The sequence below is a fragment of the Lontra canadensis genome, unplaced genomic scaffold, assembly GCF_010015895.1.
Source record: "Lontra canadensis isolate GAN:19392208 unplaced genomic scaffold, GSC_riverotter_1.0 scaffold53, whole genome shotgun sequence".
Taxonomy (NCBI): Eukaryota; Metazoa; Chordata; class Mammalia; order Carnivora; family Mustelidae; genus Lontra; species Lontra canadensis.
The window spans coordinates 8,488,539-8,504,579 of record NW_022631047.1 but is presented as its reverse complement, the minus strand read 5'-3'; the positions used below and the strand labels follow the sequence as shown (position 1 = coordinate 8,504,579).

Genomic DNA, 16,041 nt, shown 5'->3' with positions numbered 1-16,041 from the left:
CTCTGCCAAATAAATAAAATCTTTAAAAACTAAATAAACCCTGTTTTAGTCCAATTTTTACTCACTGTACTACTGGTAAAATCAAGGTAGAGACCACAAAGGGTTAAGTGGGTATTTTTATTTATTTGTACTTAAACCTATCCACCAACCAGCCAAACTGGTACTATTATCATATGTTAAAATACAAAACTTCTTTCTACAAATACTAGAATTAACAGTTCTAGTAAAACCTCACAAGGGGCAGAGGAAATCAATGAAGCACATTATAGTTTTACCCTTCACCATTAAAAACTAAGGTTGTTAACAAGATAGCCTCACAATCTCAGAAGATACCATTATCCTTCATTACATGTTTATCTTTACTTCCTATTCTTGAGGTTAGATTCTAGAGCCTGAAGATACCCACAGTAGGACTGTATCCAGTTAGCTACAGCCAGAAACACCTGTTCCATGTTGTGCACATCCAATGCTACTGAGAGCTTTAACTCCAATCGTACCCCCTCAATAGATACAGTAAGAATGGGAAATACAATATTAAGGCAAAGATACAGGACTCTAAAAGACAAAGCCTAGGAGACGTGAAACAGCCATCGCCCAAACCAAGATCGAGTAATACTCGTCGTCACACTTCTTCAGGCTGGATGTTCACAGAGTAATTTGGGAACAAATCCATGATTTGCTGGGTACTAAAATACTTAGCGGACTGCTGTATTACACTATAGCTTTCCCCAGAAGTCTCTAAGAGGGACTCCAAATCGCTGACAGAATTTTGCTGGAACTGGATCTGGGGCTGCAGGGATTCCTCTCCACAGCTGTGGAGCTGGCTGTTCCAAGCTTGGGGGCACCAGGTCTGACTGGTCCAGGAGTGGTTGCTCCAAGATTGGCTGTTCCAGGTCTGGTTGCTCCAATTCGGGTTATTCCAGGTCTGGCTACTCCATATTGGAAGGTTTCCGGAAGTGTTCATCAGGTGTCCCTGGTGGTAGGAGTAGAAGGCTGGGTATTCCATGGCTGCGGTGCTATTCTGAAAGGAAATGGCAGATTACCTGAAAAGCTCGGAGGGAAATCAGAATTGTCTGTGGCTGAGGTTGTCCGGTTTTTTTTTTTTTTTTTAAAGATTTCATTTATTTATTTGACAGACAGAGATCACAAGTAGGCAGAGAGGCAGGCAGAGAGAGAGGAAGGGAAGCAGGCTCCCCGCTGAGCAGAGAGCCCGATGCGGGACTCGATCCCAGGACACTGAGATCATGACCTGAGCTGAAGGCAGCAGTTTAACCCACTGAGCCACCCAGGCACCCTGTCCTGTTTAACAATAAACAAAATTAAGAAGTCAGTGAAAAGAAACCAGAAGAATAAAAGCTTCCCATTACCTGAGTCACACTCTTGCTCTCCTTTGGCCAGTGGTTTTTCTGCCACCTCTTACATTTCATTCTCTGGTTCTGGAACCAGGTCTTCACCTACCAAAAAAAAAAAAAAAAGACAGGAAAATATAAAATACTGGTATAGTGTGCATGTACCAGTATTGTTAATGTTTCCCCCACCTAACAAGCACAATTACCTAAAAATGGAGACTTCTAGAGTCCTTTCTGAAATCTGGAAACAACGCTCTGTGTATGAATGTCAAAGCCCCTCAAGTTAGTTGGCTTTAAAGATGGTCATTAGGAGTGCCTGGGTGGCTCAGTTGGTCAAGCGTCTGCCTCTGGCTCAGTCATGATCCCAGAGTTCTGGGATCTAGACTGCCTCTCCCTCCCCCTTCTGCCCTCTCTGTCAAATAAATAAATAAATTTTTTTTTTAAAGATTTTATTTATTTATCTGACCGAGATCACAAGCAGGGAGAGAGGCAGGCAATGATGATGGAAAGCAGGCTCCCTGCTGAGCAGAAAGCCCAATGTGGGGCTCAGTCCCAGGACCCCAGGATCATGACCTGAGCCGAAGGCAGAGGCTTTTAACCCACTGAGCCACCCAGGGGCCCCTAAATAAATAAAATCTTAAAAAAATAAAGTCAGTCATGAAATGTTATCAAGACCCCACTTTCATATTAAAATTATTTGTAGGAGGCACACAAACACAGCACACAGATGTTAGTACTGCTCATCCGCAAATAAGCCTTTTTTTTTTTTCTTCAAATAGCCTTTATTTATTTGTCACTGCAAGAACAACAAAAGACACCTTACCTGCTTATAGCTAAGGTTCAGAATGTTGGAAAGTTCTTGCATCTGCTGGAGGCTGAGGTATTTCTGCCTCTGAAATCGGTCATTGAGGACATAGAGTTGGGTCTGAGAGAATACGGTCCTGATCTTCTGTTTCTTGCTCTGGGCCGTATCTTCCTTCCTCCCCGTTCTCTCCTCTGCAGAAGCAGGCGGTAGTTTCACCTTGGGACTGGTGGAGGAATCGGGGCTGTCCTGAACAAGCAGATCCACGGAGGAAGGAAGAGGAGAGACTGTCGGGAATAAAACATTTTTCTCTGAAACTTTCCGAAGATTAAATCATACTCACAAATTTATTGTTTTCAAAGTATTTTTGAAGTTCTCACCACCTCAGAATTAGGTAGTAAATAAAAACTCTTACATGACCCCGAACACTTGGCTCACCTTTGTACGACGCCAACCCAGTAAGTGTGTAATAGCTGTGGCCATTTCACATCCAGTGGACATGGCCAACAGCTTACCTGCTGGGAAGCAGAGTGGGACTCGAACTTTTTTTTTTTTTAAACAATTTTTTTTTAAGTAATCTCTACACCCAACACGGGGCTCGAACTTACAAGATCAAGAGTCACACATGCTCCTCTAACTGAGCCAGCCAGGAGCCCCCTCGAACCTCTTTGACAAAAGATTATTACTGCAAATTAATGCTCCAGAGCCCACACTGTGGCTGCTTAGAAAGCTGGGAATGATCACTGGACTCCCTTCTGTAAAATTAGTCATATCATTTACATCAGATTCTGGGAACTTTCTAAAATCCACAGTTTAGGGGCACTTGGGCGGCTCAGTCGTTAAGCGTCTGCCTTCGGCTCAGGTCGTGATCCCAGGGTCTCGGGATCAAGCCCCCGCATTGGGCTCCCTGCTCAGCGGGAAGCCTGCTTCTCCATCTCCCACTCCCCCTGCTTGTGTTCCCTCTCTCACTGTCTGTCAAATAAATAAACAAAATCTTTAAAAATAATAATAATAAATAAAAATAAAATCCAGTTTACCACTGCCCAGTTCCAAATACCAGGACTAGCAGGAACTGAGAATTCTGACAGGCTTCAGTTTCAGTACAAACTCTGCCTTTACTAGCTCTGGGACCACATTTCCGAAAGTATTTCTGTCCTTCACGGAGTTCCTTCATTCATTAAAGCAAAGTGACAGAGAAAATTGCTTAGCACCAGGACTTCGGGTATATCGACTTACTAAAAATTTCTTTGGGACGCCTGAGTAGCTCAGGTCATGTCCTCAGATCGAGTCCTGCATGGGGCTCCTTTCTCAGCAGGGAGCCTGCTTCTCCCCCTCTGCCTTCCACTCTCCCTGCTTGTGTGACAAATGAAGTCTTTAAAAAAATAATAAAGTAAAAATGAATTTCCTATATTACCTGTATTTGGTAGCCTCTTAAACTCTTAATTGCATGGAGGTATTTATTCCCCATGCTCAATTTCAGTTGTCATGGAATAAAGACAACCTGTATGGGGCAAAAATTCACAATCTTTATGCTTCCTGTAAGTAGATCTAGATGAAAGTGGGGCTAGACCAAGGACTGCGGTGGGGCATCTCCTAACAACTCACTCTACAAACTTGCACTTGGCTTGCTAAGGAGGGCATGCCCACCTGCTTACACCTACTTGCTCATACCCAAGCTGTTTCTCACGACTCAGCACTTTACTTCCAAAGTTTGAAATTATGAAAGGACATCAGCCCGAAGTTTAGGAAAACAGGGTAACATTAAAATCTAACATTCCATTAAAGTAGTTGTCTACTTCCTCCTTCCGCACAGCTTAATTTTAGGGGCAATCATCATGTAAAGAACTTTTAAGTCTTAATTATCTTTATCCTAAGTCTTTAAAAAATGATTTTTACCACAAATCTTTAAAAAATGGTAAAAATTTACATTTTCATTTTCAACAACTCCTGCCTGATTTACAGAAAGTACTACCTTTACAGTGTCCTGAGCAACCCCCCCCTCCCCCTGTGGTCACCATTTAGAAGCCAACCAGAGTTTCAAATTTGGGCTCTAGCCACTCTGTCAGCAGAGTAAACCTAGAATTAGCTACCATAAAATGGAATGCACATCATCCCGGCATGTAGGAGACGTGGGCATAGCAGGCTCCCAAGATCTCAGAACTGCCCGGGTTTAGTAACTCGCAGAGCCCAGGAGTGGGAGAAGAGGCGATTACTCGTGTCGCACAAAGGCAAAAACGTTTCAATAAGGCGAGATTCACAATTACCACGCCGTTTCTGGCACTCCCCTGAAAGAGACTAATCAGAAAGTTCAGAAGCTCCCGCATCCCCCAGCTGCGGTGCCAGGACTTCTGGCTCTAGTAGTGACACCCCTACTGCGTGCGCTCTGCACCGAGAGAAGATTAAGACGATCAGCTCACTTATTCCGGCACATCTGCGTTTCCACAGTGCCTAGGCACCTCATCGCTCAAGTACGCAGTGAACGGTCCAGATGCCGGTACCCCGAGGCCCTAGTCTCTCGACTGAACCTGGGACAGGTGGAAGGGCTCCCGCCACCAAGTTACAACCAAGACAGGTGCCGAGAGGATTCACTGGGGACACCTGCTAGTATGAATGGCCTACAATTGCTCACGAGGGAAAGGAAGGACCCTGACCCTCCTCCTGCTTCACGTTCCATCAAGGAGATCAGCTTTCCGAGGATTCGTGTCTGCCTTACCGGTCTCCGCGGGGGGCGTCTCAGCAGATGACATTTGTAGGGACGCGTAATTTTCTTCAGGCCTGCAAACCTCAGGCATTGGAGAAGAGTCCCTAGACCCGGGCGTTCTGGGGCCAGGCGGGCACTGGGGCGGAGCTGGATCCGCACTCATGTTGGGGAGTTGAGGGTTGGGCGGGGTGGGGGGGGGGGAAGAGCAAGATTGTAAGGAAGGCCCAGGCTTCTGGATCCAGGTGGAAGAGCCGAGAGGAATAGGAAGACGTCCAGGTGTAAGAGTATGAGAAAGACAGAATGAAAGGGGTCACCCCCGAAAGGGCTGGAGCCAAGCAGCCCAATGGAGTCAAAGGTGAAGAGTCTCAAGGCTCTAGATTTATAAGGAAGGCTCCGCCATCCTCAGACCCGCCCCTCCTGGCAGCCCCACGCCCACACACACCCTTGCGAATTCTCGGTTAATCCTGTCTGCCAGTCTCACCAAGGCCATTGTCATGTAAAAGATGGCTGCCGGGTAGTTCAGACTGGGTGGGGAACGGGAAAACGGGGGGCCCGGGATCTCGAGAGAAAAAGCAAGCCCAACAATTAAATATTTCTGGGTTCGCCATGTTTCCATCTTTTCAAATCAGAGATGCACCTGAGGCTACCTAAGGTGATCGAATCTTCCACTAGAACAATTAATTTCTTGATTTAAGACCCCTTAGGGTCTCCAAATGGAGCTACTGCTGGCAAAAGCTTCACCCAGGGAGCTTGGTTTCCATCTTCGAGTCCCCCTAAGGTCACAATAAAACACTTATTGTGTGTTGCTAAAGTGTCAGTTGATATTAAAAATAGGACTTGTTTTCAAGGTGCTCTCATTGGTTTTTTTGTTTTTTGTTTTTTGTTTTTAGCTTTGAGAGAGACAGAGAGCCGGGCAAGTCTTTCCCCCAGGACTGTTGTCTCCTTTTTAATAAAAGCCCGAGGAAAGGAACTGTAGCCGCTGACCCGCTGATTTTGGTGCCTGCAGGTAATAGTTACACATAGGTTGTCAGTATGGGAAATTTATAAGTGGTTTTCATATACCTGTTGCTTAGTTTCCTCATCTGTGCCTCTTTCCGTGTTGCTGTAAAAAGTAAAGAAAATAAAGACTTAAATCCTCCTAATAGTTCTCAACACCCATCACCTACAAATCGGGGCTCTTAAGAGAAATTCTATCATTATCCTATGCTCACGATCTCCCAAGTTCGAAACTACCTTTTTGTTGTGATTATTATTTTAGTCCAGTGAACAACATGATAGATTGAGGGCACCCCTTCTAATTCTATCTGGGACATTCCTGGATGTAAAATAATGAAATTTCTTGACCTGGAAAGAGGGAGGCCAAGAAGAACATCTCCCTGAGCAAATGATATTCCTGTAAATGGTCTTGCCAAAGCGTTTGTGACCAGTGCCTTTTAGAATTTCTGTTGGACCCTCCTAAGCAAACATCTTCTTCCGGCCTTTCTTTCCCCTTCTGGCTCTTTTTTAAATCCATTTTTCTTTCTCTGGCCTGGCATTTCTGCCATGTCCTGCAACTCCACTCCATCCCCACTCTGAAATTGGTTTTTTCGTTTTTTTGTTTTGGTTTCTTCCATATGTTTTCCAAAGGACCAGTTGTATGGTTGGGTTTCAGCACAAACATATTTATAGACAAAGATAACAGTTCGCAGAACTCAATTTTCCTCCCCACTCTTAAATTCAATATTCGAGAAAGCTAAGATTTCTTCCTCTTTTCAGTCTCCTACTCCTCTAAGTAAACCCTTAGCAAATTTAATTATATCTTTTTCGGAGGTGCAAGCCAGACTAATCCTCGCATGCGCTCTGCTCCTTGGGTCTCCTCCACCTAGACCTGCTGGCTTTACTGTCGCAACAATTTCTGTTCTTAACTCAAGGATGCCAATTTGTGAGCCTAGGAGGGATCCCAGGACCAAAGCACGGTTATCCAATTCTCTGTAATCTTTTCTTTGTCTTCTCAGACCATCATTCTGGAAGGGAGAAGAGTAAAGATAGAGCTTCAAGGAAGAGGTGGGTGGAAATACATTGGGTTCAGGCAGACAGTCTCTCTCTCATTACAGATAGAGTATGATTTTTTTTTTTTTAAAGGGGTAATGTGAGGGATGGATGGAGTGAACGAATTGTGGTGATCTACTTGCAACATCTACGTGTATCAGTCCCTTAAGTCCCTTTAAGGTGTGTTGTGCACCTTAAACTAATACAATGCCATTTGTCAATTACGTCTCAATAAAACTGGGGGAAAAGTAAACATAAAAGAAGAAAACTTGACTTCCTGGCTTTCAGTTAGCACCAAACGCCTTAGTTTGCCCTCAGCTCTCTAAACCGCAGGTCCCAGAAGCTTTGTTCTTTGCTGACGGGGGTCTTCGCCTAAAGCCTGGGCCAAATTCCCTCCCACCCCCCACCTGTGTCTCATTGTATCTGGGGTCAGAGCCTCCGGAGTGAAAGACCAAAGGGAAGTGGGCTGGTAGCTAGAAGGCAAACTTACTACATTCTTTGCCCAGGAAAGCAATTTGAATAAGGTTGAGAGAATGCTTAGGAAGGTGTCAGAGACCTTGGATTTGTCTGGGTGGGCTGTGTGGGTGGAGGAGGGGTGTGTTACAAGTAGAGTCCAGGCCTGCAAATGCAAAAGTGATTTTAGATTTTGTTTTCCAAGGAGCATAATCCGGAAGGGAGAAGAAAAAAAGCGCTAAATATTAAAAATGAAAAATATTTTTTCAGAAAAGATTTATTCCTCACTTAAAGCTAAGAAATGCACGTTAGGAGACAGATTCTTTGAAGAGCACAGGTGTCCCAGCTTTGCATCAGATTTTGCTGACCTGTCAGGAAGCGACAGTCATGATGAGTATTAATATAGACTTCACTGCCCCTCGATTTTCAGGCATAGTGTACGGATCAAACGTGGAATTATCAAATTTATTATTAATTTATCACTGGTGGGATCATCGGATTGATTATCAACTTATCATTGTTTTTACCCTTCACCCATTGTCCATTTGAGTTTACTTGAGTGTAATCCAAACTGGGAGGCGGTCACCTGTTTTCACTTAATTCTCATATAAGTTTCTGCCTCTGTTTCTCGATTCTTTACGTTGTTTCACTCTACGTAATAAATCCAGTCTATAAGTAGCTGTTTCTTGTCCCTATAAGTACAAACGTATGTGTTTATAGATATAGTTAGTGATTTTTAACATTTATAGGCTAGGAACTATTTGTTGCTTATTCAACTAATAGTTCATGAGTGCCTATCTTATGCTGGAGAGAAAAGAAATAATTAAACAACATCTCCACTTCTGAGGAGCTAACAATTTATTGAGTAGATCAAAACAGACCAAAAGACAATTATAATGTCGTGTGATGAGTACCGAAAATAAAAAACCAAAAATGACATGTGCACTAGATGCTGAGGGAGAACAAACAAAGGAAGATGTGGCTAGGGAGGGCAATCAGAGAAGACTTCTTGGAGGATTTTTGATTGAGCGGAGATGGAAAAGCTGAAAGCGTAGGGAAGTGAATTCTGGGAAATGAACACTTTTGGCAAAGGCAAAAGTCAGTGTCTTAGAGAAAATAATGAATCATTGGAAAATATGGTCATGAGATCTGAGAGGTAATAAAGTGACCACAAATAGTAAAACAACAACAAACAAACAAAAACTGCATTTTTAAAAAAGATTTTTATTTATTTATTTGACAGAGATCACAAGCAGGCAGAGAGGCAGGCAGAGAGAGGGGAGGAAGCAGGCTCCCCGCTGAGCAGAGAGCTCAATGTGGGGCTTGATCCCAGGACCCCAAGATCATGACCTGAGCTGAAGGCAGAGGCTTCAACCCACTGAGCCACCCAGGTCCCCCCAAAACTGCATGTTTTTTAATTAATCCTCCTTTCCTTAGTTTATACTGTGTTAGTGTTCCACCTACTATACTGATGGTTCTCTGTCTCCTTTCTGGTTCTTCTCATCCCCAGACATCTAAAAGTTAGAGTGTACCAAAGCTTAGTTCTCAACCCTCTCCTTTCTTCTTCTTTTTATTTTTTTAAGATTTTATTTATTTGGCAGAGAGATCACAAATAGGCAGAGGGGGAGGAGAAAGCAGGCCCCCTGCTGAGCAGGGATCTTGATGCCGGGCTCAATCCCAGGACCCTGGGATCATGACCTGATGACCTGAGTTGAAGGCAGAGGCTTAACCCACTGAGCCACCCAGGTGCCCCCTCTTCCTTTCTTCTTTTTTCTTTTTCTCTCCCTTTCTTTCTTCCTTCCTCTGTTCCCTTCCTTCTTCCCTTTACTCCCTCCCTCCCTTCCTTCCTTTCTTCTCTCTCCTTCCTTCCTTTCTTCTTTCTCTCTCCTTCCTTCTTTTCTTCCCTCCTTCCTGCTTTCCCTCCTTCCTTCCTTCCTTCTTCTGTTCCCTCCCTTCCTTCCATTTTATTTATTTGAGAAAGAGCGCACGCACATACGTGGAGAGAGGTCAGACGGAGAAGCAGACTGCCGCTGAGCAGGGAGCCTGAGGCAGGGTTGGATCCCAGGATTCTGAGATCATGACCTGAGCCAAAGGTAGACCCTTAACTAACTAAGCCACCCAGGCGCCCCTCAAACCTCTTTTCTATCCACACTCAGTATATTGGTGATTTTCCCGTCTTATGACTTTCAATACCATCTATATGCTTTTTTTTTTTTTTTTTAAGATTTTATTTATTTTGAGAGGCAGAGCGTGAGCGAGCAAGCCCAGGCAGGGGTGGGACAGAGGGAGAGGCAGACTCCCTGCTGAGGGTGGAGCCTGCCCTGAGGACCTGACTTGACTCTGGGCTGGATGTCGGGACCCAGAGGTCTTGACCTGAGCTTAAGTCAGATGCTTACAGTGCCCCCCTAACTATATACTTTTGACCTTTAAATGTACGTCTATCCCAGACTTATTCCCCAAACACAATCTTATATATTCAACTGCTGACCTAACATCCACATTTGGATTTCTAAAAAGCATCACAAAATTAGTATTTCAAACTAATATTGAAATATTAGACGGGTTCCTCTTACAGTCTTCTCCATCTCTGTGTGTGCCAATTCATCTTTTTAGTTGCTCTGGCCAAAACCTTAATGCCATCTCTGTTGACTGTGCCTTCAAAATATGTCTTGAATCCAGTTACTTCTTTCTTTTAATCTTTTGTTCCCTCCATTGTTTCTTTTTTCAGTTCTTGGAGTGAGTTTTGATCACATGAATTACAGCTTGGAAAAACAGCAGAGTAGCAAGAAATGGTTATTTCTTTTATTTTTATTTATTTATTTTTAAAGATTTTATTTATTCATTTGACAGAGATCACAAGTAGGCAGAGAGAGGGGGGGAAGCAGTCTCCCTACCAAGCAGAGAGCCCAATGTGGGGCTCGACTCCAGGACCCCAAGACCACAACCTGAGCTGAAGGCAGAGGCTTAACCCACTGAGCCACCCAGGCGCCCCTGGTTATTTCTTTTAAGGAATATTTATATATTGTGTTATTGCCCACGTCACAGGAGAGCTGGGGGCTTGAAGTTACCTGTGACCACTGGCAAGTATGCCGTCCTAAGCTGCATTTGACCTTTTCTGACCTCTCCAAGATTACCACTCTCTCCACACCACCATCCATCCCTTGGATTATTCCAACAGCCTCCCAACTGGTCTCCCTGTTTGCACCCTGGCCTTCCTAAAGTAGTCTCCACATACTGGCCAGAGTGAATTTGTGTGAAGACAAGTAGTATCAAGCTATTCCTTTGCTCAAAATCCTCTTTAAGTGTTCTCATATTGGGAGGAACACCTCTGTCCTGTCACCTTTGTGCCTCTCCACCCTCCTTCCACTGACCTTCGGATCCTGGAACAAGCCCAGAGCTCTCCCGAATCTGGGATTTTGCTGTCACTCTTATCTCTCACTGATCTGTCCCTCCCCCCAAAAAACCTTCCAGGCTGATCTCTCACCTCCTTTCCATCTTTTTTTTTTTTAATTTTTTAAAGATTTTATTTATTTATTTGAGAGAGAGAGTGTGAGAGAGAGAGAGAGCATGTGTGTCAGAGAGAGTTGCACGAGAGAGCATGAACAGGGGAGGAGCAGAGGGAAAGGGAGAAGCAGCTCCTTGTTGAGCAAGGAGCACGATGTGGGGGCTCCATCCCAGGACCCCAGGTTCATGACCTGAGCCAAAGTCAGACACTCAACTGACTGAGCCACCCAGGTGCCCTCCTTTTCATCTTTAATATTACCTTCACAATAATGTCTCCTGCCCCCTATCCTTTTCCTCTTGATTTTTCTTCATAACTCTTGTCACCTTCTTGGACAATATAGGCTATCTATCATGTATCTATCTATATCTTCTGTCATCTGTCTATCATCTTCTATTTACCTACAACTAAAATATAAACTAAGGGATTCCTGGCTGGCTCAGTGGGAAGCATGTGTGACTCTTGATCTAAGGGTCGTGGGTTCGAGCCCCATGTTGGGTGTAGAGATAAAGGGAGAATAAAAGAACTTTTTAAAGAAATAAAAGAAATAAAACTTTTTTTAAAAAGTTGTTAAAATATGAACAATGTGAGGGGGCTTCTGGCTGGCTCAGTCATAGGAGCATGTGACCCTTGATCTTGGGGTTGTCAGTTCAAGCCCCATGATGGGTGCAGAGATTACTTAAATAAATAATAACTTAAAAAAATAAAAATCTTTAAAATACATAGATGGGGCATCTGGGTGGTTCCGTGGGTTGAACTTCTGCCTTCGGCTTGGGTCGTGTTCTCGGGGTCCTGGGATCGATCCCCGCATCGGGCTCTCTGCTCGGTGGAGAGCCTGCTTCTCCCTCTCTCTGCCTGCTGCTCTGCCTACTTGTGATCTCTCTCTCTCTGTCCAATAAATAAATAAAATCTTTAAAAACAAAATGAAATACACAGATAAGCTTTGTGAGGGCAATTATTTTCATTTTTGGCAGTTTTGTTCAGTGTAGTATCCCTAGCCCTAGAAGAGTGTGGTCCATAGGCCACCATCATCAGCATCACCTGCGAGCTTGTTCAGGACACAAATGGGTGGGCTTTACCACAGAACTACTGAATAGGAATCTCTGGAGGGGGTGACTGGGGATCTGTTTACAAAGTTCTCCAGGTGGGCACCTGGGTAGCTCACTTGAACATTCAACTCTTGACTTCAGCTCTAGGTCATGATCTCAGGGTTGTGGGATTGAATCCCGGGTCTGGCTCTGCACTGAGCATGGAGCCTGCTTGTCTTTCTCCCTTGGCTTCTGCCCCTCCTCGTGCTCTTTCTCCCTCTCAAGTAAATAAATAAGTAAAATCTAAAAAAAAAAAAAAAAAAAAAAAAAATTCTCCAGGTGATTCTTTAGCATGCCTTTGTTTAAGAACTACAGCCTAGAAAGGCCCTAGGAAGATAGTAGATTTTTGATCATTATTTGTTGATGAAGGAATGGATTTAAATGAGACCTAGGCCTTTGTAAGCAAATAGAGGGTACGAGCCATTTCCTTACATTTAAATATTAAATTGCATTTCAATGTAATATACAGAATAATCTTTAAAAAGCAACAATGCTCTTTGCCTCAAGTCCGCTGAACTAAATTCAGTGAGCCTGAAGCTCTTCTAAAAGAGTCCACTTTAATCCTTCTGGCCTTTCTGGGAGATAGATTACTTTCAATTTACCTGTGTTATCAAGATGAACCGCATCAAGCTGCTGTGATAGAGATTACAAATGGAATTATAAAAGCATATTCCCCACTTACTTTGCCTGTTATAGCTATAAGAGCAAAACCACACTTTTCTTCCCTTAAAAGAAACTTATTATACAAAACTTAACTCTTGGGGGGCGCCTGGGTGGCTCAGTGGGTTAAAGCCTCTGCCTTCGGCTCAGGTCCTGATCCCAGGGCCCTGGCATCGAGCCCCACATCGGGCTCTCTGCGTGGCAGGGAGCCTGCTTCCCTTCCCTTTTCTCTGGTTGCCTCTCTGCCTACTTGTGATATCTGTCTGTCAAATGAATAAATAAAAATCTTTTTTTTTTTTTAAGGATGAGTGATTTTTAAAAAAATTTTATTTATTTATAAAAATCTTTATAAAAATTATTTAATTATAAAATAATATAAATAAAATAATTATTTAATTATAAAAATCTTAAAAAAACAAAACAAAACACCTTAACACTTGGGGCGCCTGGGTGTCTCAGTGGGTTAAGCCTCTGCCTTGGGCTTAGGTCATGGTCTCAGGGTCCTGGGATTGAGCCCTGCATCAAGCTCCCAGCTCAGTAGGGAGCCTGCTTCCCCCTCTCCTTCTGTCTGCCTCTCTGCCTGCTTGTGATCTCTCTCTCTCTGTGTCAAATAAGTAAATAAAATCTTTAAAAACAAACAAAACTGGGGCGCCTGGGTGGCTCAGTGGGTTAAGCCTCTGCCTTTGGCTCGGGTCATGATCTCAGGGTCATGGGATGGAGCCCCGCATCGGGATCTCTGCTCAGCGGGGAGCCTGCTTCCCTCTCCCCGCCCCACCTCTCTGCCTGCTTGTGATCTCTCTCTCTCTCTCTGTCAAATAAATAAAATCTTTTAAAAATAAATAAATAAATAAAAACTTATGTAATGGTCAATACTTTAAACCCTCTGAATGTACCTGTCATCCAGTTCAAATAATTTATTCATGACCACTCTTGTTTTATCAGTGACTTTACCATGAGCAGAAGGTTTGAAGTTTAGTAAAAAATTCACCCAACAAAATATGTGAGACATCACTGACCCCCTTTTCCACTACCCACACTTCTGGTCACGCGATCAACAGCTATGTCACCGTAATCTTACTTCCCAGCACTTCTCCAGGCTGCCATCTAAACGTTCAACACCACTCCCCTGATCCTGGTTCTGGGCACCATCTCTTAGACCTCTTTCTGCACACTTCTAGAAACCCTTCCATAGATGGAGCCAACTGTGTACCAGAGTGATCTTTCTTTCTTTCTTTCTTTCTTTTTTAAGATTTTATTTATTAGATGGGGTACCTGGGTGGCTCAGTCATTAAGCATCTGCCTTTGGCTCAGGTCATGTCTTACACTCCTGGGATCAAGCCCCACATCCTGCTCCCTGCTCAGCAGAGAGCCTGCTTCTCCCTCTCTCTCTGCCTCTTGCTCCCCCGCTTGTGCTCCCTCTCTGTCAAATAAATAGAATCTTAAAAAAAAAAAGAAGAAGAAGAAGAAGAAAGAAAAAAAAGATTCTATTTATTAGAGTGCACAAGCTGGGGGAGGGGCGGAGGGAGACGCAGACGCAGACTCCCGGCTGATCAGGGAGCCCGCGGGAGCCTGATGCAAGCCTGTTGTGAGCCTGACTCCAGGCTCCAGGATCAGGACCTGAACAGAAGGCAGACAGATAACCCACTGCGCCACGCAGGCGCCCCTGGAGTGATGCCCCACCATCCCTCTGCTTAAGTGTTGTCTAAGGAAGCTCACTGTCACTCTCTGCCCGCTTCTCAAGTCTGTTCTGAGCTTTGGTAAACTGCTGTACCCAAGCAATCCCCTTTTTCCTGAATGCTTCCCTGCCCCCTTTGTTTGGTTCATTTTCAGCTATCTTTTTTTTTTTTTTTAACTATTCCCCCCTCTTAGTTATCTTTTAAGATTCGGGTCAGACGTCACCTTCCACAGTCCCCTTCTCCCAGTGAATTAAGTGTCTCTCTTCTGTGCCTAAATCTTCCTATGGCAGTGGTCACTGTGTATTTTTAGTTACGTTTTTGTGTTTAGAATAGTAGCTGGCTGGAATAATAACTCCTTAAGGGCCTGGTTTGTTACTATGACCCAGTGCCATGTTATTCAAAGTGTAGTCCTTTCTGGCAATATCAACATCACATGAGAACTTGTTAGAAATTGAAATCGTGGGCTCCGTGTTAAGCCCAGACCTAGTGAATCACAGTCTTTGGGAGTGGGACTCAAGTATCCGCCTTTTAGGAATCTATAATTCTTGTACGTTATGAAGTTTGAGAACTACTGCTCTAGAGAGAATACAGTGCTAGGCCGTAGCAAAAAAACCAACCAACCAACCAACCAACCAACCAAACAAACAAACCAGGGCTGCCTGGGAGGCTCAGTGGGTTGAGCCTCTGCCTTCAGCTGGGGTCATGATCTCAGGGTCCTGGGATCCAGCCCCCCATCGCCCAGTATCGGGCTCTCTGTTCAGCAGGGATCCTGTTTTCCTTTTCCCCCACCCTGCCTGCCTCTCTGCCTACTTGTGATCTCTGTCAAATACACAAATAAAATCTTTAAAAAACAAACAAAAAAACCCTCAATACGTATTTTTTGAATTAATGAAACAGCTCTTGTGTTTAAAACACTGATATTCATGGGGCACCTGGGTGGCTTAGCGGGTTAAGCCTCTGCCTTTGGCTCAGGTCATGATCTCAGGGTCCTGGGATCAAGCCCCGCATCGGGCTCTCTGCTCAGCAAGGAGCCTGCTTCCTCCTCTCTCTCTGCCTTCCTCTCTGCCTGCTTGTGATCTCTGTCAAATAAATAAATAAAATCTTTAAAAATAAATAAATAAATAAAAATAAAACACTGATATTCAGATAAATGGGGAATTACAAGAATTCTCAAAAAGAAAAAAAATCCCCAAATAACAACTTCCCAGTGATTCTGTTTTGTATTTGTCAAAGTTTAACTAAAGACTTTTAATATTTAAAAACTAAATTATTATGTGTAGCAAATTCTAAGGTCTCCCTGCCGAGAGTTCAAAGGGTAAACTGAATTGTCAAAGGCCCTGACCCTGAGCAACACTGTTGATAGCAATGCGGTACTCCCTCTTTCCCACCCTACCCTCAGGGGATCTTTGACCCCATGTAAAAAGGGATTCCTATTTTGCCCCCTATTTTGGTAAACTCTCAGGGAGGGGAGGAACACCTAGGAATGTCTACCAAAATTTAACAAAGTATAAAACTGCCCTGGAACAATGTGATATAAGTGGCCCCAAAGAGAAGAGGCTTCGTGGCTTCTCAGTAGGTGGGAGAGCAGGATAAAGAACTTGGAAAAAGTAGGCGGTGGGAAGGGCTGAGGGAATGTGGGGTTTGGTGGTAGCTGGTGGGGGGTGGGGGGAGAATAAGGGAAAAATCTAGCACCTTAGTTGTTGCTCTAATTGGCTGGTAGTGGGATAAAATAAAGCTGTTAACCCTCAAAATATCACACCTAAATATTATAATACCTCAGGA

At 43.9% G+C, this 16,041-nt stretch overlaps 1 protein-coding gene across 1 annotated transcript; it reads right to left on the bottom strand.

Annotated features, from left to right (window-relative positions):
• Nucleotides 1–622: 622 nt before the first annotated feature.
• Nucleotides 623–5,015, bottom strand: NANOG (Nanog homeobox). Its single transcript, XM_032874366.1, has 4 exons — nucleotides 4,865–5,015; nucleotides 2,173–2,438; nucleotides 1,368–1,454; nucleotides 623–1,021 (listed from the first exon to the last, which is right to left on the bottom strand). The coding sequence occupies exons 1-4, from the start codon at nucleotides 5,013–5,015 to the stop codon at nucleotides 623–625; spliced, it is 903 nt and encodes a 300-aa protein (XP_032730257.1).
• Nucleotides 5,016–16,041: the final 11,026 nt, after the last annotated feature.